Here is a 25045-nt window from a genome sequence, read left to right as displayed (position 1 = left end):
TGAGATAATGTGGTTTGATTTGGACTAATTGGCCCATCAAACACAGGCCAGCCATGAAGTGCTCAGTTATGAACTCGTCGTCTTCAAGCTGAAAGATGAGTATAAGGAGTCAAATCTTCTATGGAAATACCCCAACAATTAAAGGATAATGACACCAATGAAATCCATCCCTACCTTTTCTACGGCCTTCTTCTCTTTCTCTTCTCCTCTTACCCTACGCAATGGGTTTCCATCAATCAGTTTCTCTTGTTTCTTTGACGGGGTCTTCATCACTCCATGCAGTAGCGTGAAGAAGTTCTTCATCTATCTATGCAACCTCGGCTGCTAAATATCATGGTCACATCAGAAGATGATTCCCCTTTAATTGAAACCAAGACGAACCTAAACAAAGACAGTTAATTATGTGCCAAATCGCTTCAGCTCAGTTCCACAATGATGTTCTCTTCTTCAGATTGGAGTCAGAGAAAGAAGATGAACTGTAATGGCAGTTGAGACTGCTGCCTCTCGACTAAGGTGACTACATGATGACAGATAAGATGGCACTCGGATCCTAAAAATCAGGTAGGGAGACCAAATTGCTTGTGTGTGTTTGGTAGATAAATAGTATGTGGATAGAGTTGTTAATGCACCCCCAAGTTGAGGGAGGTGATTTAGGGGCATGTCTCTTGCAAGGTCAGTATTTATAATGAGATTCCCTCACCCAAACCAAATGGAACCAACAAGAACATGGAATGTGAGGAAAATAATAGGTTATTAACAATATGAAAGATTAATCTAATGAAGGTCTGATCCCTCCATCCTTCATTACATTTATCTTCCAGATCAATCTAATTGGCTAAGAAACAACAAAACACATGTACACCTATGATGTTATCTAACCCATTCAAAAAGTCTGATGACACAATGAATTCATCCAGCAATCTCTTTCCAGAGTTTGATGCGGATGCCACATACTCTGAAACAATGAGTCACGCAAGAGAACTGGTAGGAGGAATACTACTACAACTACTACAGCTTTTGTGGTGGCTGTTGTTAGTCCATATGGGTAGGCTCAGTTGGTGCAATGTCTTCTTCAAGACTTTGATGCAGGTGCCCATGCATGCAAGGTCTAAAGCTGTACCTAAAAGTGCTGTAATCCTATGGAAGAAACTGATGACCAAAGCTTGAAACAATGAGCATGATAAAGAACAAAAAGATGCATCCTTAACTGACCAAACTAAACCTCTCACAAAGAGATTAAACTGAACTCTCGCATGTTACTTTCACTGACAAAGTTAAACCTTTTCTACCCTTCTTTTTCATGCAGGAGGAAGCAGAGCGCGGGTTGGAGTACACTCCTGCTGCGGCTCGATGGTGTGTTGCTTCCTCATTCAATGGGAGTTGCTGAAGCATTTGAGGTGTGTGTGGTTGGTCAGTACGTGCGTGCAGTTCCCTTCTTTTCTGGGTGGGATTTAACAGCCTACGTATGGGTTGCAGGGGTGGCAGCTCCTTTGGGGTTCAAAATGTGTTTGAATTCGCGGGAGGACTGCTGCTGCTGCTCACGGCCACAAGAAACAGAGGAAAAGAACAAGCTCTCGTACCTTTGCATGCTCGACGGTTCCTTGTGGCGTCTGGTTCGAAGTCTCAGTGTTGCAGTGGAACGGAAGAGCCATGAGAGTTGTTGAAAGGATAATTAAATTATTAGTTTTGTTTAGCTTAAACCACTATTTAGCCTCAGGATTAGAGTAGTGTGCTCATCAGAGAGAGTCCAAACTTGATGGCACGCAGATCCCTAACTCCCAATATGTATTGACCTCATCTGAGGTAATCACATGTAAAATTCTACCCATCTTTTTCCATGTGATTTTTCTTTTTTAGGTGCAAGAAAATTCCTGATAAGCTGTTCACGGGGAACGGAGGAAAACGTGAGTCAAGCATCCACGTTAGTGGGTGGGGCTGTGGGGCCCCCATGTTCCGGCGCCAATCGTGTTCTCGCCTTCGATCCTCGGGTATTAAACCGCAAGGGCACCACCCCCTGCTCCCGCTCCACAGCCCCCCATCACTCCCTCTTCCCTCCCTCCACTTTGATCTCCCTCTTTCTTCCTCGGTGTGTGCTTGTTACAGTGCCGCTACTGTTCAATAGTTCCACCAAATCTTCTCTAGCAGAGGAGAAGACGGACTAACAGAGCGCACCGATCTATCATACATAGATTATACGGCCAGGACACTAAAGGAGACTCCTTGAAGCTAAGACCGACCGGCTACCATGGGCCTCGAGCCTATGACGCTTGGGTGCGGCCGCAGACTGTCGACGCTGCTGCTACTGGCGGTGACGTTGGTGGTGGTGTCGCCGCCGTGGCTTTCCTCTCCGGTCGATGCCTCCGTTTCCTACGACCACAAGGCTATCATCATCAATGGGCAGAGGAGGATTCTAATCTCCGGTTCCATTCACTACCCCAGGAGCACCCCGGAGGTAAGATTTCTAACTCTGTGGAAAATGTGGCCTTTCTGGTGAGCTGTTCGTACACTGTGATTCTACTGTGCCAAAATCTGAACTTTGTCGATTGGTTCGTTTCCAGATGTGGCCGGATCTCATCCAGAAGGCTAAAGATGGCGGCTTGGATGTTATCCAGACCTATGTGTTCTGGAACGGCCACGAGCCGTCCCCTGGTCAGGTTCGGAGATCACCCAAACTTTCCCAGCCCTCTCGTCGAAGGATACTGCCCCTTCCCACAGTGTGCCTCAATTTGTTGCTTTTCTTGATCTTTGGCAGTATTATTTTGGTGGTAATTACGACCTGGTTCGCTTCATCAAGCTGGTGAAGCAGGCCGGCCTCTATGTTCATCTCCGGATTGGTCCTTATGTTTGTGCCGAATGGAACTTTGGGTACGAGGTCTTCGATTGATTCTTCTATGTCGAATCAAAAGCCTAATCATGCAATCTGATGATGTTGTTCTGTTGTTCATCTTGTCTTTGTAAAACAGGGGATTTCCTGTCTGGCTAAAATATGTTCCTGGCATCAATTTCAGGACCGACAATGGACCTTTCAAGGTAAGAATCCACAGGAACTTCTCTTTATATGTTTATACTCGATCTCCTCTAACCGAGCAATTGCTAATTGGTCTGTTCATGTAAAAGGCGGCCATGGCGAAGTTCACAGAGAAGATTGTCGCCATGATGAAGTCTGAAGGATTATTTGAATCACAGGGTGGTCCCATTATCCTCTCTCAGGTATCATTGAATCCTTTCCTTCTTTGTTTTCATCAATTCGTTAGCTTTTATGTGTCATTTAGTTGATCAGCTCCCAAAGATCCCATCTAATTCGCTTTCTGCTCTTCCATGCTCTGTCTAACTTGAGCAGATTGAAAACGAATATGGTCCGGTGGAGTACTATGGCGGAGCTGCAGCCAAGAACTACCTAAGCTGGGCTGCTCAAATGGCAGTGGGTCTCAACACCGGTGTGCCGTGGGTCATGTGCAAGCAAGATGATGCACCTGATCCAGTGGTAGGTTCAAGATTTCGGTTTTATTGTTCTGTCATATCAGGAACAACACCAAATTCATGTTCCTCCTTTACCCTGTCCTGTTCAACAACACTTTCTTCTACTTACGTTACAGCTGCACCGATTAGAGTAATTGAATTCCCTGTTACACCAGCTAAGTTGACTTATTGTGATATTATTTTTGGATCTTGTCTTTACAGATCAATGCCTGCAATGGGTTCTACTGTGATTATTTCTCACCAAACAAGCCTTATAAACCTACTATGTGGACTGAAGCATGGACTGGCTGGTAACCTCTACTTCACATTTGAATTCATATAAATTTTCACAAGAAATCAATCGATCTAGTGAATTTATTTTATATATTCTATCTCAATAGGTTCACTGCTTTCGGGGGTCCAGTTCCTCACAGACCTGTTGAGGACTTGGCTTTTGCCGTTGCAAGGTTTATACAGAAGGGTGGATCCTTCGTTAACTACTATATGGTAAGAATTTGTATCTTCTACTTGAGTTGTTTCAGTAATTACTGAACGCTGTACATCATGTTGAAGTAAAAGAATTTGCATGTTTCCGTCAACTGCAGTACCATGGAGGAACAAACTTTGGTAGGACGGCTGGTGGTCCTTTTATTTCGACGAGCTATGACTATGATGCCCCAATTGATGAATACGGTATGCAGTTTTTCTTCAATGATTGTGTCATATGTAACAATTTTCATTTTGTAATGATTTGGTTTTAAATTAACTCATGACTTCTCATTGATCTGCCCCTTTTGGAGCTTTTGATGTGGGGAAAAAGGCATGGTTGACTTCATCATCTGCACACATAGCATGCTTGTGATACTTCCAGAAAGATGTGATTTTGGATCATCTCATCCAGCTTTTAGAAAGAAATGCATGATCTTTTTACTTGCGTGGGTATGAAGTTGTGATTGCTCACCTAGAGAATTATTTAGGTCAAATACTTGGGTTCTTTTCAAGATTAAGAGAAGATTAGTAGTAATACAATTCCCACTCAGGTTGCTTCTCCTTTTCCTATTTTTTCTTTTTGGTGCCAAAATCTTGTTCCTCTTCTACAAGGAAGACATTATGCAATCTCATTGGTCAAGCATCTGATGATGCAATGCAAATATATTTGATGCCAAGTATTACCATTCCCTCTATTTGGTGTTAAACGTATCATAATCTTTCTCAGGTCTGTTGAGGCAGCCGAAATGGGGACATCTGAGAGACCTGCATAAAGCAATCAAAATGTGTGAACCAGCTCTTGTGTCTGGGGATCCCACAGTGACAAAACTCGGAGATTATCAGGAGGTTCAATTCTTATATCTTGCTGTAAAATTTGCAAGAATCTTTTCAATGATTTGCATTTTGGAACTTTTCTACATTCGACTTCTTGCAGGCACATGTATACAGATCAAAGTCAGGCTCATGTGCTGCATTCCTTTCTAATTTCAACCCACATTCTTATGCAAGTGTTACTTTCAATGGAATGAAGTATAATATTCCATCTTGGTCCATCAGCATTCTTCCTGACTGCAAAACCTCAGTGTTCAACACTGCAAACGTGAGAAATATTTTATGATTAACGGTCATGGTTGCTTCTACTACTGTATTCATAAAACTCACCTCTCTATTGAGTTATTTGTTTCTTGGCTCAAGAAAATGTATAACTCACTATGTATTCCAAATTTTCTCGGATGAAAAAGGATTTCCATGGTTGAATTTTCATGACAGTGTCTTTAACACAAAGTTACTAATGATATACACAGGTAGGAGCTCCAACATCGCAGATTAAAATGACTTGGGTTGGTGGATTTTCTTGGGAGTCCTTCAGTGAGGATACCAACTCACTGGGGGATAACTCATTCACAAAAGATGGATTGGTGGAGCAGATAAGCATGACATGGGATCGGACAGACTACCTGTGGTACACTTCATAGTGAGTAGACGTTCCTTTGCAGCTTGTCTATTTGAGACAGAATCAATGACATCTGTCACTCAATGACTCACAATCTCCACTCTTCAGTGTTAACATAGACTCAAATGAACAATTCTTGAAGAATGGCCGATACCCTTTCCTGACTGTGATGTCGGCAGGCCATTCTATGCATGTTTTCATCAATGGAGAACGGGCTGGTGAGTGGCTTTGCCTTGAGGAGAATTGATTCTTGATGATATGCTCAACATTTGGTGAGGTTCCGATTTGGCTTTTGCTTTCTTTTCTTCTGGCAGGGACTGTCTCTGGTAGTTTGGACAATCCAAAGCTGACTTTCAGAGAAAATGTGAAGTTGTGGGCAGGAAGCAACAAAATCTCGATTCTAAGTGTCGCTGTTGGTCTTCCTGTGAGTACATAATTTGTTGTGAAATATTTCCTGGCCATTGATCGAAAAGTTGAAATATCATACAAATAACCCTGTACAATTATACACACAAGATGGATGTTGAGACATCAGATTTCTGTTCTCTGATCTGTTTCAGAATGTTGGCAACCACTTTGAGACATGGAATGCTGGTGTTCTTGGTCCAGTGACTCTGGAAGGTCTCAATGAAGGAAAGAGAGACCTTTCATCACAGAAATGGATTTACCAGGTTCCAATCAACTCTTCCTACCTACATTAGTCTCTGACTAAAACTTGCTTACTGGTTACTGAGTTCCATGTTTGTGTGTGTAGATCGGCCTGAGAGGTGAATCCCTGAGCATCCATACACTTAGTGGCAGTTCTTCAGTTGAGTGGGGAGGTGCATCAACAAAGCAGCCCTTGACTTGGTACAAGGTCAGTACTGCTTGCAACACAGAAACATGTTATCCTAAAGGTCATCTTCCTTCCTCTCATGTTTGAGACTATTGTGTCACTTAATCTTTATCATCTTCCAGGCTTTCTTTAATGCTCCAGCTGGGAATGAGCCATTGGCATTAGACATGAGTAGCATGGGCAAAGGTCAGATATGGATCAATGGACAAAGCATTGGCAGATACTGGCCTGCCTATAAGGCATATGGTTCTTGTGATTGGTGCGATTACAGAGGGACATACAACGAGAAGAAATGCCAGACTAATTGTGGGGAGCCTTCTCAAAAATGGTAATGAAACACCTGCCTTTTTGTCCACTTCAGTCAAAGCATGCAAAAGAATCGAATAAATGACTGATTACTGACCACAAATCTCAGGTATCATGTTCCTCGCGCTTGGCTGAACCCAACTGGAAACTTGTTGGTTGTGTTTGAAGAGTGGGGTGGTGATCCAACTGGGATTTCTATGGTGAAAAGAGTAGCACTATGAAGAAGCTTGCTGTCAAAACCATCTGCAGATGATAACCACAGATGGTAGACCAAGTAAAGAAAATGAACTAAAGTCAATTTATACAAACCAAAGTCGTGGAGTAGTGATTGGTGGAGATGCAGGAACTGCACACCCACTTACTTTAAGGTATTGCCTGGTTACGTGAGTAAATGTGCATAGAAAATATTGGATGCACTCAACATATTACTTACTGCACGTGGGATTCTGCATATATTGAGTCCATGTGTGGACATAATATTAGCAATTGGGATAGCATGTTTACACAGAATGGTTGGTCTTGTAATTGCAAGAGCTAAGCTTTTGCTTCTGTACTACATTAAGCTTATAAGCATTTTGATCCATATTAAGTTATCATCCTTTGCCTTTTCCATTGCTTCTGCAAAGCTTATAAGCATTTTGATTCCTGATGCAATTGTGTGGCTGTGCTTCTGAGCTCTGAACTATGTGGCAACCACTTGAGATGTCTAACAAGATGCATGATGATCATGTGCAACAGTGCAAGAAACAAGAAATTAGTGGTAAAGAGACAATCTGGTGCCAGGAAAAAGGCATTGTTATAGATATTTTTAATTATTCAGGAATAATTGAAACTTCTATGAGTTTTTCTCTGATCTATGATATCTCTGGTAAGGCACTGACACATTTAAAGATCACAGAGCTTTTTTTTCCCAGCTTCTTTTATTTTTATTTTTAGAAAGAGATGACAATGATTTATCAACTATAAAGAAGAAATTGTTAATGTCACTTAGAATTTCATCATGAGTTACAAACACAGAGGTCAACATTTCAGTAGCTTGGCTTGACCACTTATCAAGGATCAGACTGGGTCAGGCACTGTCTTGGCCAGTTTAATCTAAAATAGAAATCTATTTAGACCAGTTTAGGATGATTACAAACTATTTCTGTAAGGATTAAGTTTTAGTTCAATTGAGGATTGGTTATGATATGGCTCATCATGTTCCATATTCAGCTAAATTTATCCTTTCATTCATACTATAAATATCTTTCTGGTATTGAAAGAAAATATTATATGTGGCATGTTTTAATCAGTGACTATAAATATTGGCATCGACATTAAAAATATAATGCAGCAATTATATTTGCTTAAAATGGATATCATTACAACTCAAGAAACTTTATTTGCTTTTCAAAAATATAGTATTCATATTATTTTAATTTTGACAATATTCCATTGCTTAAAAAGCTTTATTTATTTAAAAACATACCTTTCTCTCCTGTCTGGCTTAGCCTTATCTGCCACATATATAATCTTCCTCTGAGAGAGATACTTCTTATGTGATTTGAGTTAATTTGACTATAATTTGAGTTAATTCCCTTTAAACTCACGATAAGAATAGTACAATTATCATACTCTTATCTAAATCTTTATCCATTTCTTATGTGAAACTAAATTAACGTATAAAAAAATTGTTATTCACATAATAAAATAATAATATGATATATCTCATCAAACCCTTTAGGTATATCATGTATATGTAATTTTATAAAAAAAAAATTTATATCATGGATATGGATATGTTATCTAACTCACTTACTATCATAATGTATATCGATATATTAGACAACTAAAAAATATCATCAACATAAAACTTTCTTACAAAACTAAACTAATATTATTAGTTTCTAATATTATTCCACATAACCTATCTGTCCTAATTTTCTCAAATAATAATTTTAACAAAATATTTTGACTCTGTCGATCCTTGCCAACTATCAAAGCTTTATCTTAATTGGTCCACTTTCTTACAAGCAGTTGGCCCCACGCTTCGGTCCATTTGATTTTTTCCTGTTCAGGGGGAATGGAAGAAAACGTTGACGTGGCTGGCGCTTTGGGACCCGCGTATTCCAGCGCCAATCCTGTGCTCGCTTGCGCCCGTAGGGTATTTATACCGCAAGAGGCACATTCCTCCGCCCCTCCCCCCCCCCCCCACCCCACCCCGCGCTCCCACTCCACGTCCGCCCTCTTCCCTCCCTCCTATTTGATCTCCCTCTCTCTTCCTCGGTGTGTGCTTGTTGCAGTAACGCTACTGCTCAATAGTTCCATCGGAACTTCTCTAGCGGAGGAGAAGACGGAAGAACAGCGCGCACGAATCTCCATCATTCACATATTATAGAACCAGAACACTAAAGGAGACTCCTCTGAAGGTAAGACCGACCGGCCACCATGAGCCTCGAGCTTATGACGCTTGGGTGCGGCCGCGGACTGTCGACGCTGCTGCTACTGGCGGTGGCGTTGGTAGTGGTGTCGTCTCCGTGGCATTCCTCTCCGGTCGATGCCTCCGTTTCCTACGACCACAAGGCTATCATCGTCAATGGGCAGAGGAGGATTCTAATCTCCGGTTCCATTCACTATCCCAGGAGCACCCCGGAGGTAAGGTCTCCAACTCTGTGGGAAATGTGGCCTTTTTGGTGAGCTGTTCGTGCACTGTTATTCTACCGCGCCAAAACCTGAACTTTGTCGATTGGATCGTCTCCAGATGTGGCCGGATCTCATCCGGAAGGCTAAAGATGGCGGCTTGGATGTTATCCAGACCTATGTGTTCTGGAACGGCCACGAGCCGTCCCCTGGCCAGGTTCGGAGATCACCCAACCTTTCCCAGCCCTCTCGTCTAAGGCTACTGCTCCTTTCCATAGTGTGCCTCACTTTGTTGCTTTTCTTGATCTTTGGCAGTATTATTTTGGTGGTAATTACGACCTGGTTCGCTTCATCAAGCTGGTGAAGCAGGCCGGCCTCTATGTTCATCTCCGGATTGGTCCTTATGTTTGTGCCGAATGGAACTTTGGGTACGAGGTCGAGGTCTTCAATTAATTCTTCTATGTGGAATCAAAAGCCTAATCATGCAATCTGATGATGCTGTTCTGTTGTTCATCTTGTCTTTGTAAAACAGGGGATTTCCTGTCTGGCTAAAATATGTTCCTGGCATCACTTTCAGGAGCGACAATGGACCTTTCAAGGTAAGAATCCACAGGAACTTCTCTTTACATGTTTATACTCGATCTCCTCTAACCGAGCAATTGCTAATTGGTCTATTCATGCAAAAGGCGGCCATGGCGAAGTTCACAGAGAAGATTGTCGCCATGATGAAGTCTGAAGGATTATTTGAATCACAGGGTGGTCCCATTATCCTCTCTCAGGTATCATCGAATCCTTTCCTTCTTTGCTTTCATCAATTCGTTAGCTTTTATGTGTCATCGAGTTGATCAGCTCCCAAACATCTCATCTAATTCGCTTTCTGTTCTTCCATGCTCTTTGTCTAACTTGAGCAGATTGAAAATGAATATAGTATACAGGAGTACTATGACGGCGCTGCAGCCAAGAACTACCTAAGCTGGGCTGCTCAAATGGCAGTGGGTCTCAACACCGGTGTGCCGTGGGTCATGTGCAAGCAAGATGATGCACCTGATCCAGTGGTAGGTTCAAGCTTTCGGTTTTCTTGTTCTATCACATCAGGAAGAACCCCAAGTTCATGTTCCTTCTCTACCTTGTCAAGGCCAACATGACTTTTATCTACTTCAATTACAGCTGCTCTAATTAGAGGGTTTGTAGTTGCATGTTAGACCAGCTTGGTTGACTCATTGTGATCTCTTTTTTTGGGTTTTTGTCTTTAAAGATCAATGCCTGCAATGGGTTCTACTGCGATTACTTCTCACCAAACAAGCCTTATAAACCGACCATATGGACTGAAGCTTGGACTGGCTGGTAACCTCTACTTCTTCACATTTGAATTCATATAAATTTTCACAAGAAACTAATCTATCCAGTGAATTTATTCCATGTATTCTATGTTAATAGGTTCACTGGTTTCGGGGGTCCAATTCCTCACCGGCCTGTTCAGGACATGGCTTTTGCTGTCGCAAGGTTTATAGCGAAAGGTGGTTCCTTCGTTAACTACTATATGGTAAGAAATTGTATGTTCTACCTCAGTTGTTTCAGTAATTACTGATTGCTGTCCATCATGTTGAAGTAAACGAATTTGCATGTTTACGTCAACTGCAGTACCATGGAGGAACAAACTTCGGTAGGACGGCTGGTGGTCCTTTTATTGCGACGAGCTATGACTATGATGCCCCAATCGATGAATACGGTATGCCATTTTTCTTTCACGATTCTAACATTTGTAATAATTTTCACGTTGTAATGATATGGTTTTGGTTTAACTTGTAACTTTTCATGAATTCTCCCGATTGGAGCTCATGCTTTTGACGACGGATTTTAGTTACGGATTTAGTTGATTTTGTTTAAGTCGTGCGGTACTCTTGCATATCCGTTCGTAAAAGTCAGTCTCTCAAAAACCTCTCAAGGTCTCTTAGGACCTACAAAAGATAAAACGGGTTAGAGAAAATACCTCACTTGGAATCTATAAGCAAACATTCCAAAAAACACCTCATAGCCAATGCAAATTATCAACAGACTTTACAAGTTTTGAACGGTTGCACAACAAATGATCAAAATGATCCAATACAGACCGAATATCTCTCGCAAGTATCCACATAATATAATTTTTATTTATAAGCCAAAAGCGACCACCAAACCTAATTAAAATGGGGTTATTAAGCATTTGATCGTCCCTCTATATGTTATGCAAGGTATGAACATATCAAAGGACACAAACATATATAAAATTATATCAAACATCGAAGTTTGTCCGTGAGTGGGGGGAAGGGCATGAATGGTTGGCTTGATCATCTACCACACACAGCATGCTTGTGATAATTCCAAAAAGATGTGATTTTGGATCGTCTGGATGACAAAGGTGTGATTGCCCACCTAGAGAATTATTTAGGTCAAATACTTGGGTTCTTTCAAGATTAAGAGAAGATTAGTGGTAATTCAGTTCCCACTCAGTTTGCTTATGCTTTTCCTATGTCTTCTTTTTGGTGCTAAAATCTTGTTCCTCTTCTACGAAGAAGACACTGTGCAGTCTCATTGGTCAAGCATCTGATGATGCAATACAAATCTATTTGATGCCGACTATTACCATTCCCTCTATCTGGTGATAAACATATTGTAATCTTTCTCAGGTCTGTTAAGGCAACCGAAATGGGGACATCTGACAGACCTGCATAAAGCAATCAAATTGTGCGAACCAGCTCTTGTGTCTGGGGATCCCACAGTGACAAATCTCGGAAAGTATCAGGAGGTTCAATTCTTATATCTTGCTGTAAAATTTGCAAGAATATTTTCGATGATTTGGCATTTTGGAACTTTTCTACGTTCGACTTCTTGCAGGCGCATGTATACAGATCGAAGTCAGGCGCTTGTGCTGCATTCCTTTCTAATTTCAACCCCCGTTCTTATGCACCTGTTACTTTCAACGGAATGAAGTATCATATTCCAGCTTGGTCCGTCAGCATTCTTCCAGACTGCAAAACCGCAGTGTTCAACACTGCAAAGGTGAGCAATCTTTTATGATTAATGGTCACGGTTGCATTCTATTACTATACTCATAAAACTCACCTCTCCGTTGAGTTATTTGTTTCTTGGCTCAGGAATATGTATCTCTCGCTATGTATTCCAAATTTTCTCGGATGGAATTGGACTTCCATGGTTGAATTTTCATGACTGTCTTAAACACAAAGATGCTAATGATAAACACAGGTAGGAGCTCCGACGTCGCAGATTAATATGACTTGGGTTGGCGGATTTTCCTGGGAGTCCTTCAGTGAGGATACCCACTCACTGAGGGATAAATCATTCTCAAAAGATGGATTGGTGGAGCAGATAAGCATGACATGGGATCGGACAGACTACCTGTGGTACACTACATAGTGAGTAGACGTTCCTTTGCAGCTTCTCTATTTGAGACAGAATCAATGACCTCTATCACTCATTGACTCACAATCTCCACTCTTCAGTGTTAACATAGACTCAAATGAGCAATTCTTGAAGAATGGTCGATACCCTTTCCTAACTGTGATGTCGGCAGGTCATTCTATGCATGTTTTCATCAATGGAGAACTGGCCGGTGAGTGGCTTTGCCTTGTGAAGTATTGTTTCTTGATGATATGCTCAACGTTTGGTGAGGTTCCGATTTGTTTTTTGCTTATCTTTTCTTCTGGCAGGGACTGTCTATGGTAGTTTGGACAATCCAACGCTGACTTTCACAGGAAATGTGAAGTTGTGGGCAGGAAGCAACAAAATCTCGATTCTAAGTGTCGCTGTTGGTCTTCCTGTGAGTACATTCTTTGTTGCGAAATATTATTTCCTGGCCATTGATCCAAAAGTTGAAATATCATACCAATAACCCTATACAATTATACACACACAAGATGGATGTTTAGACTCCGTATTCCTGTTCTTTATCTGTTTCAGAATATTGGCAACCACTTCGAGACATGGAATGCTGGTGTTCTTGGTCCAGTGACCCTGGACGGTCTCAATGAAGGAAAGAGAGACCTTTCATCACAGAAATGGATTTACCAGGTTCCAATCAACTCTTCGTACCTGCATACTCTCTGACTAAAACTTGCTTACTGGTTACTGAGTTTCATGTTTGTGTGTGTAGATCGGCCTGAGTGGTGAATCCCTGAGCATCTATACACTTAGTGGCAGTTCTTCAGTTAAGTCGGGGGGTGCATCTACAAGGCAGCCCTTGACTTGGTACAAGGTCAGAACCGCTTGCAACACAGAAACATGCTATCCTAAAGTTCATCTTCTTTCCTCTCATGCTTGAGACTATTTTCTCACTCAATCTTTGTCATCTTCCAGGCTTTCTTTAATGCTCCAGCTGGGAACGAGCCATTGGCATTAGACATGAGTAGCATGGGCAAAGGTCAGATATGGATCAATGGACAAAGCATTGGCAGATACTGGCCAGCCTATAAGGCATATGGTTCTTGTGATTGGTGTGATTACAGAGGGACATACAACGAGAAGAAATGCCGGACTAATTGTGGGGAACCTTCTCAAAAATGGTAATGAAACACCTGCCTTTTTGTCCACCCCATTATGCTTGCGAAAAAATCGAATAAATGACTGATTAATGACCACAAATCTCAGGTATCATGTTCCTCGCGCTTGGCTGAACCCAACTGGAAACTTGTTGGTTGTGTTTGAAGAATGGGGTGGTGATCCAACTGGGATTTCTATGGTGAAAAGAGTAACACTATGAAGAAGCTTGCTGTCAAAACCATCTACAGATGATAACCATGATAACCATTATGGAAATAAAATAAAAAAAAAGATTGTATCGAGATTGAAACAATACATAATATTCCCTATATATATATATTAGAAGGGAGAATTTTTTTTGATAGATTTATGATATTTCTTTATGTAGTTGGGGAGATCTTGTTGTTGAGGTTATTATCACGAAAGATGACTGTTATCAAACGATTGATTGTAGACCAAGTAAAGAAAATGAACTGAAGTCAATTAAGTTATCATCCTTTGCCTTTTGAATTGCTTATGCAAAGCATGGAGGACTTGATTCTTGTTGCAATTGTGTGCATGCGCTTTTGAGCTCTGAACTATGTGGCAACCACTTGAGAGTTTTGGCAACAGTGCAAGAAACAAGAACCCATGATTATGATCCTAGTTCCGTCAGTAACAGATACAACCTCTGCTTAAGAGTCATCTTACCTATTGAGACTTTTGTTTTACACAGGATCAATTAATTTAAGCCCAAAACTTCTATAATTTAATATTATTCAGAATATAATTCCTATGTCTACGGTGAAAAGAATATTATTCAGAATATAATACTCTCGATTTAAATCTTTATTCAAACTAAAAATAAGATACTGAGACCGAGCTCGTAACCCATATAAAAAGATTATATCCAGAGTAATTCTTAATTTTATAAAAAAAATATATTATATATATATTAATAAACCCGCTTACTACCCTAATATCAACCAGGAAAAGAAATTGATCCTGAGCTAAGTTAAGTCTGTATATTGATATACTAGATAACAAAAAAAATAATTATTAAAATAAGCTTTCTTACAAAATTAGCAATGTTAGTTTCTAATAATGTTCAACATAACCTGCCTATCCTAATTTTCTTTAAATAGTAATTTTTAACAATAGATTTTACTCTTCCAACCATTGCCAACCGTCGAAGTTTCTCTTAACTGCCCAAAGGAATTGGAATCATAATTGATCATCATTCTATTTCCCAAAATTATCAATTGCACAAATCGTATGAGCCATTAATAATCAGATTATGACAGAACACTCACAAAGGAATGATCAAACGAACAACGTTTTCTTTTTCTATTTTTTTGGCTGCTGCTGTTCACGGGGAACGGAAGAAAACGTTGACTGGCTGGCGCTGTGGGACCCGCGTACTCCGGCGCCGATCCTGTGCTCGTCTTCGCCCCTGCGGTATTTAAACCGCAGAGGCACCCCCGGCTCCCGCCCCGCATCCGTCCTCTTCCATCCCGCCTCTTTGATCTCCCTCTCTCTCTTCCTCGGTGTGTGCTTGTTACGGTAACGCTACTGCTCAATGGTTCCATCAGAACTTCTCTAGCGGAGGAAAAGACGGAAGAACAGCGCGCACGAATCTCCATCATTCACATATTATACAGCCAGAACACTAAAGGAGACTCCTCTGAAGCGAAGACCGACCGGCCACCATGAGCCTCGAGCTTATGACGCTTGGGTGCGGCCTCGGACTGTCGACGCTGCTGCTACTGGCGGTGGCGTTGGTGGTGGTGTCGTCTCTGTGGCTTTCCACTCCGGTCGATGCAACCGTTTCCTACGACCACAAGGCTATCATCGTCAATGGGCAGAGGAGGATTCTCATCTCCGGTTCCATTCACTATCCCAGGAGCACCCCGGAGGTAAGATTTCCAACTCTGGAAAATGTGGCCTTTCTGGTGAGCTATTCGTGCACTGTTACTCTACCGCGCCAAAATCTGAACTTTGTCAGTTGGATCGTCTTCAGATGTGGCCGGATCTTATCCAGAAGGCTAAAGATGGCGGCTTGGATGTTATCCAGACCTACGTGTTCTGGAACGGCCACGAGCCGTCCCCTGGCCAGGTTCGGAGATCACCCAAACATTCCCAGCCCTCTCGTCTAAGGCTACTGCTCCATCCCACAGTGTGCCTCAATTTGTTGCTTTTCTTGATCTTTGGCAGTATTATTTTGGTGGTAATTACGACCTGGTTCGCTTCATCAAGCTGGTGAAGCATGCCGGCCTCTATGTTCATCTCCGGATTGGTCCTTATGTTTGTGCCGAATGGAACTTTGGGTACGAGGTCTTCGATTAATTCTTCTATGTGGAATCAAAAGCCTAATCATGCAATCTGATGATGTTGTTCTGTTGTTCATCTTGTCTTCGTAAAACAGGGGATTTCCTGTCTGGCTAAAATATGTTCCTGGCATCAATTTCAGGACCGACAATGAACCTTTCAAGGTAAGAATCCACAAGAAATTCTCTTTACATGTGTATACTCGAACTCCTCTATCCAAGCAATTGCTAACTGGTCTGTTCATGTAAAAGGCGGCCATGGCGAAGTTCACAGAGAAGATTGTCGCCATGATGAAGTCTGAACGATTATTCGAATCACAGGGTGGTCCCATTATCCTCTCTCAGGTATCATCGAATCCTTTCCTTCTTTGCTTTCATCAATTCGTTAGCTTTTATGTGTCCTCGAGTTGATCAGCTCCCAAAGATCTCATCTAATTCGCTTTCTGCTCTTCCATGCTCTTTGTCTAACTTGAGCAGATTGAAAATGAATATGGTCCATTGGAGAAATTTGGCGGAGCTGCAGCCAAGAACTACGTAACCTGGGCTGCTCAAATGGCAGTGGGCCTCAACACCGGTGTGCCGTGGGTCATGTGCAAGCAAGATGATGCACCTGATCCAGTGGTAAGTCCAAGCTTTCGGTTTTCTTGTTCTGGAACATCAGGAAGAACCCCAAGTTCATGTTCCTTCTCCACCTTGTCCCGTTCAACATCACTTTCTTCTACTTAGATTACAGCTGCACTAATTAGAGGATTTGTAATTGCATGTTGCACCAGCTAGGTTGATTATTGTGACCTCATTTTTGGATTTTGTCTTTACAGATCAATGCCTGCAATGGGTTCTACTGTGATTACTTCTCACCAAACAAGCCTTATAAACCGACTATGTGGACTGAAGCTTGGACTGGCTGGTAACCTCTACTTCTTCACATTTGAATTCATATAAATTTTCACAAGAAATCAATCGATCTAGTGAATTTATTCCATGTATTCTATGTTAATAGGTTCACTGGTTTCGGGGGTCCAGTTCCTCACAGGCCTGTTCAGGACTTGGCTTTTGCTGTCGCAAGGTTTATACAGAAGGGTGGATCCTTCGTTAACTACTATATGGTAAGAAATTGTATGTTCTACCTCAGTTGTTTCATTAATTACTGATTGCTGTACATCATGTTGAAGTAAACCAATTTGCTTGTTTACGTCAACTGCAGTACCATGGAGGAACAAACTTCGGTAGGACGGCTGGTGGTCCTTTTATTTCGACGAGCTATGACTACGATGCCCCAATTGATGAATACGGTATGATTGTGCCTTACGTAACAATTTTCATGTTGTAATGATATGGTTTTAGTCTAACTTATGACTTCTCATGGATCTTCCCCTGTTGGAGCTCATGCTTTTGATGGGGGAAAAAAAAGCTTGAATGGTTGACTTGATCATCGACCGCACATAGCATGCTTGTGATAATTCCAAAAAGACGTGATTTTTGATCGTCTCGTCCAGCGTTTCTCGTACGTGGGGGTGGGAGGATGACAGAGGTGTGATTGCCCACCAAGAGAATTACTTAGGTCAAATACTTGGGATCTTTTCAAGATTAAGAAAAGATTTGTAGTAATACAATTCCGACTCATGTTGCTTCTCCTTTTCCTATGTCTTCTTTTTGGTGCCAAAATCTTGTTCCTCTTCGACAAGGAAGACATTGTGCAATCTCATTGGTCAAGCATCTGATGACGCAATACAAATCTATTTGATATCAAGTATTACCATTCCCTCAATCTGGTGTTAAACATGTTGTAATCTTTCTCAGGTCTGTTAAGGCAGCCGAAATGGGGACATCTGAGAGACCTGCATAAAGCAATCAAATGGTGTGAACCAGCTCTTGTCTCTGCGGATCCCACAGTGACAAAACTCGGAAACTATCAGGAGGTTCAATTCTCATATCTTGCTGTAAAATTTGCAAGAATCTTTTCAATGATTTGCGTTTTGGAACTTTTCTACGTTCGACTTCTTGCAGGCGCATGTATTCAGATCGAAGTCAGGTGCTTGTGCCGCATTCCTTTCTAATTTCAACCCACATTCTTATGCGCCTGTTACTTTCAATGGAATGAAATATTACATTCCAGCTTGGTCAGTCAGCATTCTTCCAGACTGCAAAACTGCAGTGTTCAACACTGCAAAGGTGAGAAATCTTTTATGATTAATGTTTATGGTTGCATTGTATTCATGAAACTTATCTTTGTTGATGTTGAAAGGAAGAGGAGATAGAGATATAATGGAGCTTCATTCTTATATATTTCTCTCAAGAAATTTTTTTAGAAATTCAGAAATTTTATTTTTTTTTATGACCGGATTTATATAGTCTCCAAAGATACATTATATTAATTATGTTCAAGATGAATCATTCTCTTTCAAGAAACCCTTTCAAAAATCAATAACCAATTTGACTTATCGTTCTATAGAGACTTTTAATCCTTTTTTTTTTTCTTGATGTAATGAATCTCCCTTTTGATGCAATGAACCTATCTTTGATGAAATAAATCTCTTTATGACACTTGAACAAGTTTAATTCCAACATTCTCCCCCCTTAAACTTGTTCCATCTAGTATGTTAAGTTTCTTTCGAAGTTGTTGAAATATATACTTCTTCTTCAAAAACTTGTCTCCAATCGAGCAAATGGTGCAAATACTTTTTTATACTCAATCTCATATTATTATTTATATCCCTTTACAACCAATCTGGCCTTGTATTTCTCCATCTTTCTTTTTGCATTTCTTTTTGTTTTGAAGATCTACTTAACACCGATAGCTTGGTGGTCTTTTGGAAATGTAGTAAGCTCCCATGTATTATTTTTGTTAATGGCATGAATCTCTTCATTCATAGCTTGTCGTCATTTTTCATCTCTATAAGCTTCTTCGAAGGTTAATGGATCATATTCTGCAAAAAATTAAAATAAAGAAAGTTCATCATTGTTAGTATCAATTCTTCGAGTCATATCATATAGGTCTTGAATCGGTCTTGTCCTTCTTATAATTGGACTTCTTGAATCATGTGACCTAGTTGATCCAAGTGATGATTCCAACAAAGCCACTTTGGTGCTTGCTTGTATTATATCATCTTCTTCTGAAGCTACAGCTTTCTTATGCTGCTCATCACTTTTCTAGTTCCAAATCTGTTATTTGTGATAGAATTGTAGAGTTTGTAACCACTGGAATTCTCTGGATAACCTAGCAAAATGCATTTCTGACTTTTATCCTCTAATTTTGTTCTCTTTTCTTCTAGCATCTTGGTAAATGTAATATTTTCAAAAATCCTCAAATGATCAACTCTTGGTTTTTGTAAGCTCTATGCTTCTTCTAGTGTAACATTACCAATTCACTTTGTCGAAAACCTGTTAAGCAAATAAACTACACAAGCAATAGCATCACTCTAAAATTCTTTCGGAATTTTTCTTTCCTTTAACATACATCGAACCATATTAAGGATAGTCCTATTTTTTCTTTCTGAAACACCATTTTGTTGAGGTGTGTATGGCATGTTGAATTGATGTAGAATTCCATAATTTCTACAAAAACTTTTAAATTTATTTGATATATATTCGTCACCCCTTTTCTTAAACATTTAATCTTACAATAACTTTGTCTTTTAACCAAATCCTTAAATTCTTTGAATTTACTTAAAACTTTTTTCTTTTCGTTTAACATGTAAACCCAAGTTTTGCCACTATGATCAAGGTAAGAAAATACTTGTTACCTCCAAGTGATACTGGATTGATAGGGCCACAAACATCTGAGTGCATCAGATCAAATCGATTCCATGCTCTTTTTGTTCTTCTCACTTTGAAAGACTTTCTTTCTTGTTTACCCATGACACATACTTCATATAATTTTGTTTGATGATCAATTTTCCGCATTCCTGTTATCATATTATACTTCTCTAGAAGTTTCAAAGCCTTAACATTTAAGTGAGCATATCTAAGATGTCAAAGTGTAGAAATATCCTCAATATCAGCTTTAAAATAATTTGATTGATAAAAAATACTTAAATACAGAGGAAACATATGATATTAATATTTTATTCTTGTCACGAATTGAGAGAGTAATATCTTTCATCTCAATTTCGTAACTTTTTTAAATAATTGTCCCAAGCTTAAAATATTATTTTTCATATCAGGAACATAATAAACATCTAAAATGCATAATTCCTTGCTATTATTAAGTTCAAGGAGAATTTTACCTTTGCCTCTTAGTCTGAGACAAATCACCAAATATAATATTTTCGGAATAACTTTTATTTATTTCTGAAAATAACTCCTATATCTAGATATCATATCATAGATTGATCCTCTTTCAAATTATCATAACTCATTAGCAAAACTTGATTTTCATTCTTTTCTTCCTCAACAAAATTTATCTTATTACCTTGATTGTTAGGATTATAATAACATTTATAAGAGTAATGTCCATACCTTTTGCAAACATAGCATTGTATTTCAGACCTTTTAGAGTTTCTGTCATGTCCACAGCCTCGGCCACGTCCTCGACTATAACCTCGACATCTTTGGCTAGAATTTTCTCAAGCATCTTCATTATTTGGAGATTCTTGATTGGTCTGATTTCTGCCTCCTCTTCCTCTTTGTTCTCGTCCTCTTCCTCTTTGAGAATTTGCTTCTCCTTTATTTTCAAGAGCAAACTTAGTTTGTAATGCTTGCTTCATAGTTTTGTCTTCTTCTCTTTTTGTAATCCTTTGTTCATGAACTTGAAGGGAATCCATAAGTTCTTCTAAAGATATTTTTTCTAAATCTTTAGATTCTTCAATCGCAATAGCAATAAAATCAAATTTCGGATCTAGAGATCTCAATATTTTTTCTATTACTCTCTGATCATTTACTTGTTCACCATTTCATCTCATTTGATGAACAATAGAAATGATTTTTGAGAAGTAATCAGAAATAGTTTCAGAAGTACCTTGTTGTAATTTTTTAAACTCAGCTCGTAAAACTTGTAGACGAAGTTTCTTTACCTTATCAATACCACCGAATGCTTTATGAAGCATTTCCCAAGCCTCCTTTGAAGTATTTGCCGGAGCGATGATCTCAAACATTGTATCATCAAGCCTTTGGTAGATCATGAACAAAGCCTTTTTCTCCTTCTTTCTTCTTTCTTTGAGTTATTTTCTTCCTTCTGCATTCATTGCTCATTCTTCTGTCGGACTTGGTTTAGCAAATCCATCTTCTACAAACTCTCATACATCTTGGGAGTCTAGAAGAATCTTTATTTGAATGCACCATATGTCATAATTTTCTTTTGTCAATCTGGGGATCTAGAGTTGGATAACACTTGAGGAAGAGGTCATAGCTTAACCTATGCTCTAATACCAAATGTTTGTTGAAAGGAAGAGGGGATAGAGATATCAAACAGAGAAAGAATAGGACAAGCTTCAATCTTCTATATTTCTCTCAAGAAAATTCTTTACAAATTCAGAAACTCTAATTTTTTCCATGACCCAACATATGGGGTTTATATACTCCTCAAAGATACATTATATTAATTGTATTCAAGATGAATCATTCTCTTTCAAGAAACTCTTTCAAGAACCAATAATCAATTTGACTTATCCTTCTATAGATTTTTAATCCATTTTTTCTTCTTGATGTAATGAATCTCCCTCTTGATACAATGAATCTATCTTTGATGAAATAAATAATACTTGAACAAGTTTAATTCCAACAACCTCTCCGTTGAGTTATTTGTTTCTTGGCTCAACAAAATGTATCTCTCACTATGTTTTCCAAATTTTCTTGGATGGAAAAAGACTTTCATGGTTGAATTTTCATGACTGTCTTAAACAGAAAGTTGCTAATGATAAACACAGGTAGGAGCTCCGACGTCGCAGATTATTATGACTTGGGTTGGGGGATTTTCTTGGGAGTCCTTCAGTGAGGTTACCCACTCACTGAGGGATAAATCATTCTCAAAAGATGGATTGGTGGAGCAGATAAGCATGACGCGGGATCGGACAGACTACCTGTGGTACACTACATAGTGAGTAGACGTTCCTTTGCAGCTTCTCTATTTGAGACAGAATCAATGACCTCTATCACTCGATGACTCACGATCTCCGCTCTTCAGTGTTAACATAGACTCAAACGAACAATTCTTGAAGAATGGCCGAGACCCTCTCCTGACCGTGATGTCGGCAGGTCATTCTATGCATGTTTTCGTCAATGGAGAACGGGCCGGTGAGTGGCTTTGCCTTGTGAAGAATTGTGTCTTGACGATATGCTCAACATTTGGTGAGGTTCCGATTTGTTTGTTGCTTTTCTTTTCTTCTGACAGGGACTGTCTACGGTAGTTATGGCAGTCCAAAGGTAAGATTCACAGGAAATGTGAAGTTGTGGGCAGGAAGCAACAAAATCTCGATTCTAAGTGTCGCTGTTGGTCTTCCTGTGAGTACATTCTTTGTTGTGAAATATTATTTCCTGGCCATTGATCCAAAAGTTGAAATATCATACCGATAACCCTATACAATTATACACACACAAGATGGATGTTTAGACTCCATATTCCTGTTCTTTATCTGTTTCAGAATATTGGCCCCCACTTTGATACACGGAATGCTGGTGTTCTTGGTCCAGTGACCCTGGAAGGTCTCAATGAAGGAAAGAGAAACCTTTCATCACAGAAATGGATTTACCAGGTTCCAATCAACTCTTCCTACCTGCTTACTCTCTGACTAAAACTTGCTTACTGGTTACTGAGTTCCATGTTTGTGTGTGTAGATCGGCCTGAGAGGTGAATCCCTGAGCATCTATACACTTAGTGGCAGTTCTTCAGTTAAGTGGTGGGGTGCATCTACAAGGCAGCCCTTGACTTGGTACAAGGTCAGTGGTACTGCTTGCAACACAGAAACATGTTATCCTAAAGTTCCATCTTCTTTCCTCTCATGCTTGAGACTATTTTCTCACTCAATCTTTGTCATCTTCCAGGCTTTCTTTAATGCTCCAGCTGGGAACGAGCCATTGGCATTAGACATGAGTAGCATGGGCAAAGGTCAGATATGGATCAATGGACAAAGCATTGGCAGATACTGGCCTGCCTATAAGGCATATGGTTCTTGTGATTGGTGTGATTACAGAGGGACATACAACCAGAAGAAATGCCAGACTAATTGTGGGGAGCCTTCTCAAAAATGGTAATGAAACACCTGCCTTTTTGTCCACTTCAGTCAAAGCATGCAAAAGAATCGAATAAATGACTGATTAATGACCACAAATCTCAGGTATCATGTTCCTCGCGCTTGGCTGAACCCAACTGGAAACTTGTTGGTTGCGTTTGAAGAGTGGGGTGGTGATCCAACTGGGATTTCTATGGTGAAAAGAGTAGCGCTATGAAGAAGCTTGTTGTCAAAACCATCTGCAGATGATAACCATAGATGGTAGACCAAGTAAAGATAATGTACTAATATCAATTTATACAAACCAAAGTTGAGTGATTGGTGGAGATGCAGGAACGGCACACCCACTTACTTTTAAGGTATTGCCCGGTTAAGTGAGTAAATGTGTATAAGAAATATTGGACGCACTAAGCTTTTGCTTCTGTACTATTTAAGCTTATAAGCATTTTCATCCATATGAAGTTATGATCCTTTGCCTTTTCAATTGTTTCTGCAAAGCATGGAGGACTTGATTCCTGATGCAATTGTGGCTGTGTTTGTGAGCTCTGAACTATGTGGCAACAACCACTTGTCAAGGATCAGACTGGGTCAGGCACTGTCTAGGCCAGTTTAACCTAAAATAGAATATATTAAATCTATTTAGACCAGTTTAAGATGATCACAAACTATTTCTGTAAGGATTAAGTTTTAGTTCAATTGAAGATTGGTTATGATATAGCTCATCATGTTACATATTCAGTTAAATTTATCCTTTCGTTCATACTATAAATATCTTTCTGGTATTGAAAAAAAAAATTATATGTGGCATGTTTTAATCAGTGAATATAAATATTGGTATTGAAATTAAAAATATAATGTAGCAATTATATTTGCTTAAAATGGATATCATTACAACTCAAGAAACTTTATTTGCTTTTCAAAAATATAGTATTCATATTATTTTAATTTTGATAATATTCTATTGCTTAAAAAGTTTTATTTATTTAAAAACAAACCTTTCTCTCTTATGTGGCTTAGCCACATGTGCCACATATATAATCTTCATATGAGAGAAGATATAATTTTCTTTTAACTTAGGAATGTGTCAAACTTTTGTTATTGTTCTTATAATCCAATCATACATTTTAATTTTAATTGATCTTATTTCGATGATCTTGCAGATCGAGTTGTTCCCCTTAAGTACTTCTCCTACATTCAGAACAAACCCTGATATAGTATCATACGAAATGAACGTCGGAAGCCTAAAAAACACTCATCCTATGACCTGGTATATAGGAGACCATAAATATCTTCAATTTAACTTTTTTTAATATATGTATAAGACTTCAATAAATTTTTTATAACCTATTCTAACTATTTTTTTTTCCAGAACTCGATAGTCTGATATACAGTATTTGTTGAATTTTGATGATGAAATCAATTGATAATATTATGATCTAATCTACGTTTTGAGTGACGCAAGACTAGCTTCGATCAAGAGAGACAAATTGATCGAATGTTGGGCTGCAGTTGAACATGTTAGAAGATTGAACGTCGAGCCGGAGGATTGATCAACGCGTTAGTAGAAGGCTTCATGCCGTGAGTTCAGGTATTGAGCCAAGAAAATCAGACATTGCACCTGTTAGGATCGAGAGCACTAAGAAAGGGGGGGGGGGGTGAATTAGTGCAGCGGAAATTTTTCAGCGATTAAAATGAAAGCTGCGTTCGTTCGATAAAAAACGATTTACGTCTAAGTGCAGATTTAGAAAGTTCTGAAATTAGAAACTTGTTCGTAAGATCGCAGAAGGCAGTAAGCAGTTATGATTGAAATCAAAACGTAAACGTAAACTGAAATATGATGATCGTACGAGAAAAGTCGATTTACGTCTAAACGCAG

General features: G+C 39.5%; 3 protein-coding genes and 1 long non-coding RNA gene across 4 annotated transcripts; all 4 read left to right on the top strand.

Moving 5' to 3' along the window:
• The first annotated feature begins 2010 nt into the window (after positions 1-2010).
• LOC103991209 (beta-galactosidase) lies at positions 2011-7135 on the top strand. Its single transcript, XM_009410571.3, has 18 exons — positions 2011-2452; positions 2559-2654; positions 2753-2865; positions 2964-3030; positions 3118-3210; positions 3341-3484; positions 3682-3770; positions 3861-3966; positions 4065-4152; positions 4676-4794; positions 4883-5047; positions 5253-5422; positions 5510-5619; positions 5716-5825; positions 5962-6072; positions 6156-6257; positions 6359-6564; positions 6652-7135. The coding sequence occupies exons 1-18, from the start codon at positions 2246-2248 to the stop codon at positions 6761-6763; spliced, it is 2208 nt and encodes a 735-aa protein (XP_009408846.2). The 5' UTR covers positions 2011-2245; the 3' UTR covers positions 6764-7135.
• A 1876-nt stretch (positions 7136-9011) lies between these two features.
• LOC103991773 (beta-galactosidase-like) lies at positions 9012-11949 on the top strand (the record flags this gene model as incomplete). The annotated part of the gene is made up of 10 exons (XM_065118942.1): positions 9012-9176; positions 9283-9378; positions 9477-9589; positions 9694-9760; positions 9848-9940; positions 10073-10216; positions 10417-10505; positions 10599-10704; positions 10803-10890; positions 11828-11949. Coding segments are annotated over exons 2-10 (918 nt in total), but the record flags the coding sequence as incomplete, so codon positions are not given.
• A 106-nt stretch (positions 11950-12055) lies between these two features.
• On the top strand, positions 12056-12772 carry LOC135616091 (uncharacterized). Its single transcript, XR_010488271.1, has 3 exons — positions 12056-12200; positions 12405-12574; positions 12662-12772. It is a non-coding gene; the product is annotated as an uncharacterized LOC135616091 (long non-coding RNA).
• Positions 12773-15391: 2619 nt separating this feature from the next.
• Positions 15392-23624, top strand: LOC135616090 (beta-galactosidase-like). Its single transcript, XM_065115270.1, has 18 exons — positions 15392-15592; positions 15697-15792; positions 15891-16003; positions 16102-16168; positions 16256-16348; positions 16481-16624; positions 16822-16910; positions 17004-17109; positions 17208-17295; positions 17804-17922; positions 18011-18175; positions 21868-22037; positions 22125-22234; positions 22332-22441; positions 22582-22692; positions 22775-22876; positions 22982-23187; positions 23275-23624. Exons 1-18 carry the CDS (start codon positions 15401-15403, stop codon positions 23384-23386), a joined length of 2193 nt encoding a protein of 730 aa, XP_064971342.1. The 5' UTR covers positions 15392-15400; the 3' UTR covers positions 23387-23624.
• The last annotated feature ends 1421 nt before the right edge of the window (positions 23625-25045 follow it).

The sequence above is a fragment of the Musa acuminata genome, chromosome BXJ2-7, assembly GCF_036884655.1.
Source record: "Musa acuminata AAA Group cultivar baxijiao chromosome BXJ2-7, Cavendish_Baxijiao_AAA, whole genome shotgun sequence".
Lineage (NCBI taxonomy): Eukaryota > Viridiplantae > Streptophyta > Magnoliopsida > Zingiberales > Musaceae > Musa > Musa acuminata.
This window is presented reverse-complemented; position numbering and strand designations above follow the sequence as displayed.

Bases quoted from the DNA above. Each gene is read 5' to 3' on its own strand.
- LOC103991209 (XM_009410571.3), top strand. From the start codon at position 2,246: ATGGGCCTCGAGCCTATGACGCTTGGGTGCGGCCGCAGACTGTCGACG. The intron at 3,771-3,860 runs GTAACCTCTACT...CTATCTCAATAG, and splicing joins ACTGAAGCATGGACTGGCTG to GTTCACTGCTTTCGGGGGTC. The intron at 5,620-5,715 runs GTGAGTGGCTTT...TTCTTCTGGCAG, and splicing joins CATCAATGGAGAACGGGCTG to GGACTGTCTCTGGTAGTTTG.
- LOC135616090 (XM_065115270.1), top strand. From the start codon at position 15,401: ATGACGCTTGGGTGCGGCCTCGGACTGTCGACGCTGCTGCTACTGGCG. The intron at 16,004-16,101 runs GTACGAGGTCTT...TTCGTAAAACAG, and splicing joins TGTGCCGAATGGAACTTTGG to GGGATTTCCTGTCTGGCTAA. The intron at 18,176-21,867 runs GTGAGAAATCTT...TGATAAACACAG, and splicing joins CAGTGTTCAACACTGCAAAG to GTAGGAGCTCCGACGTCGCA.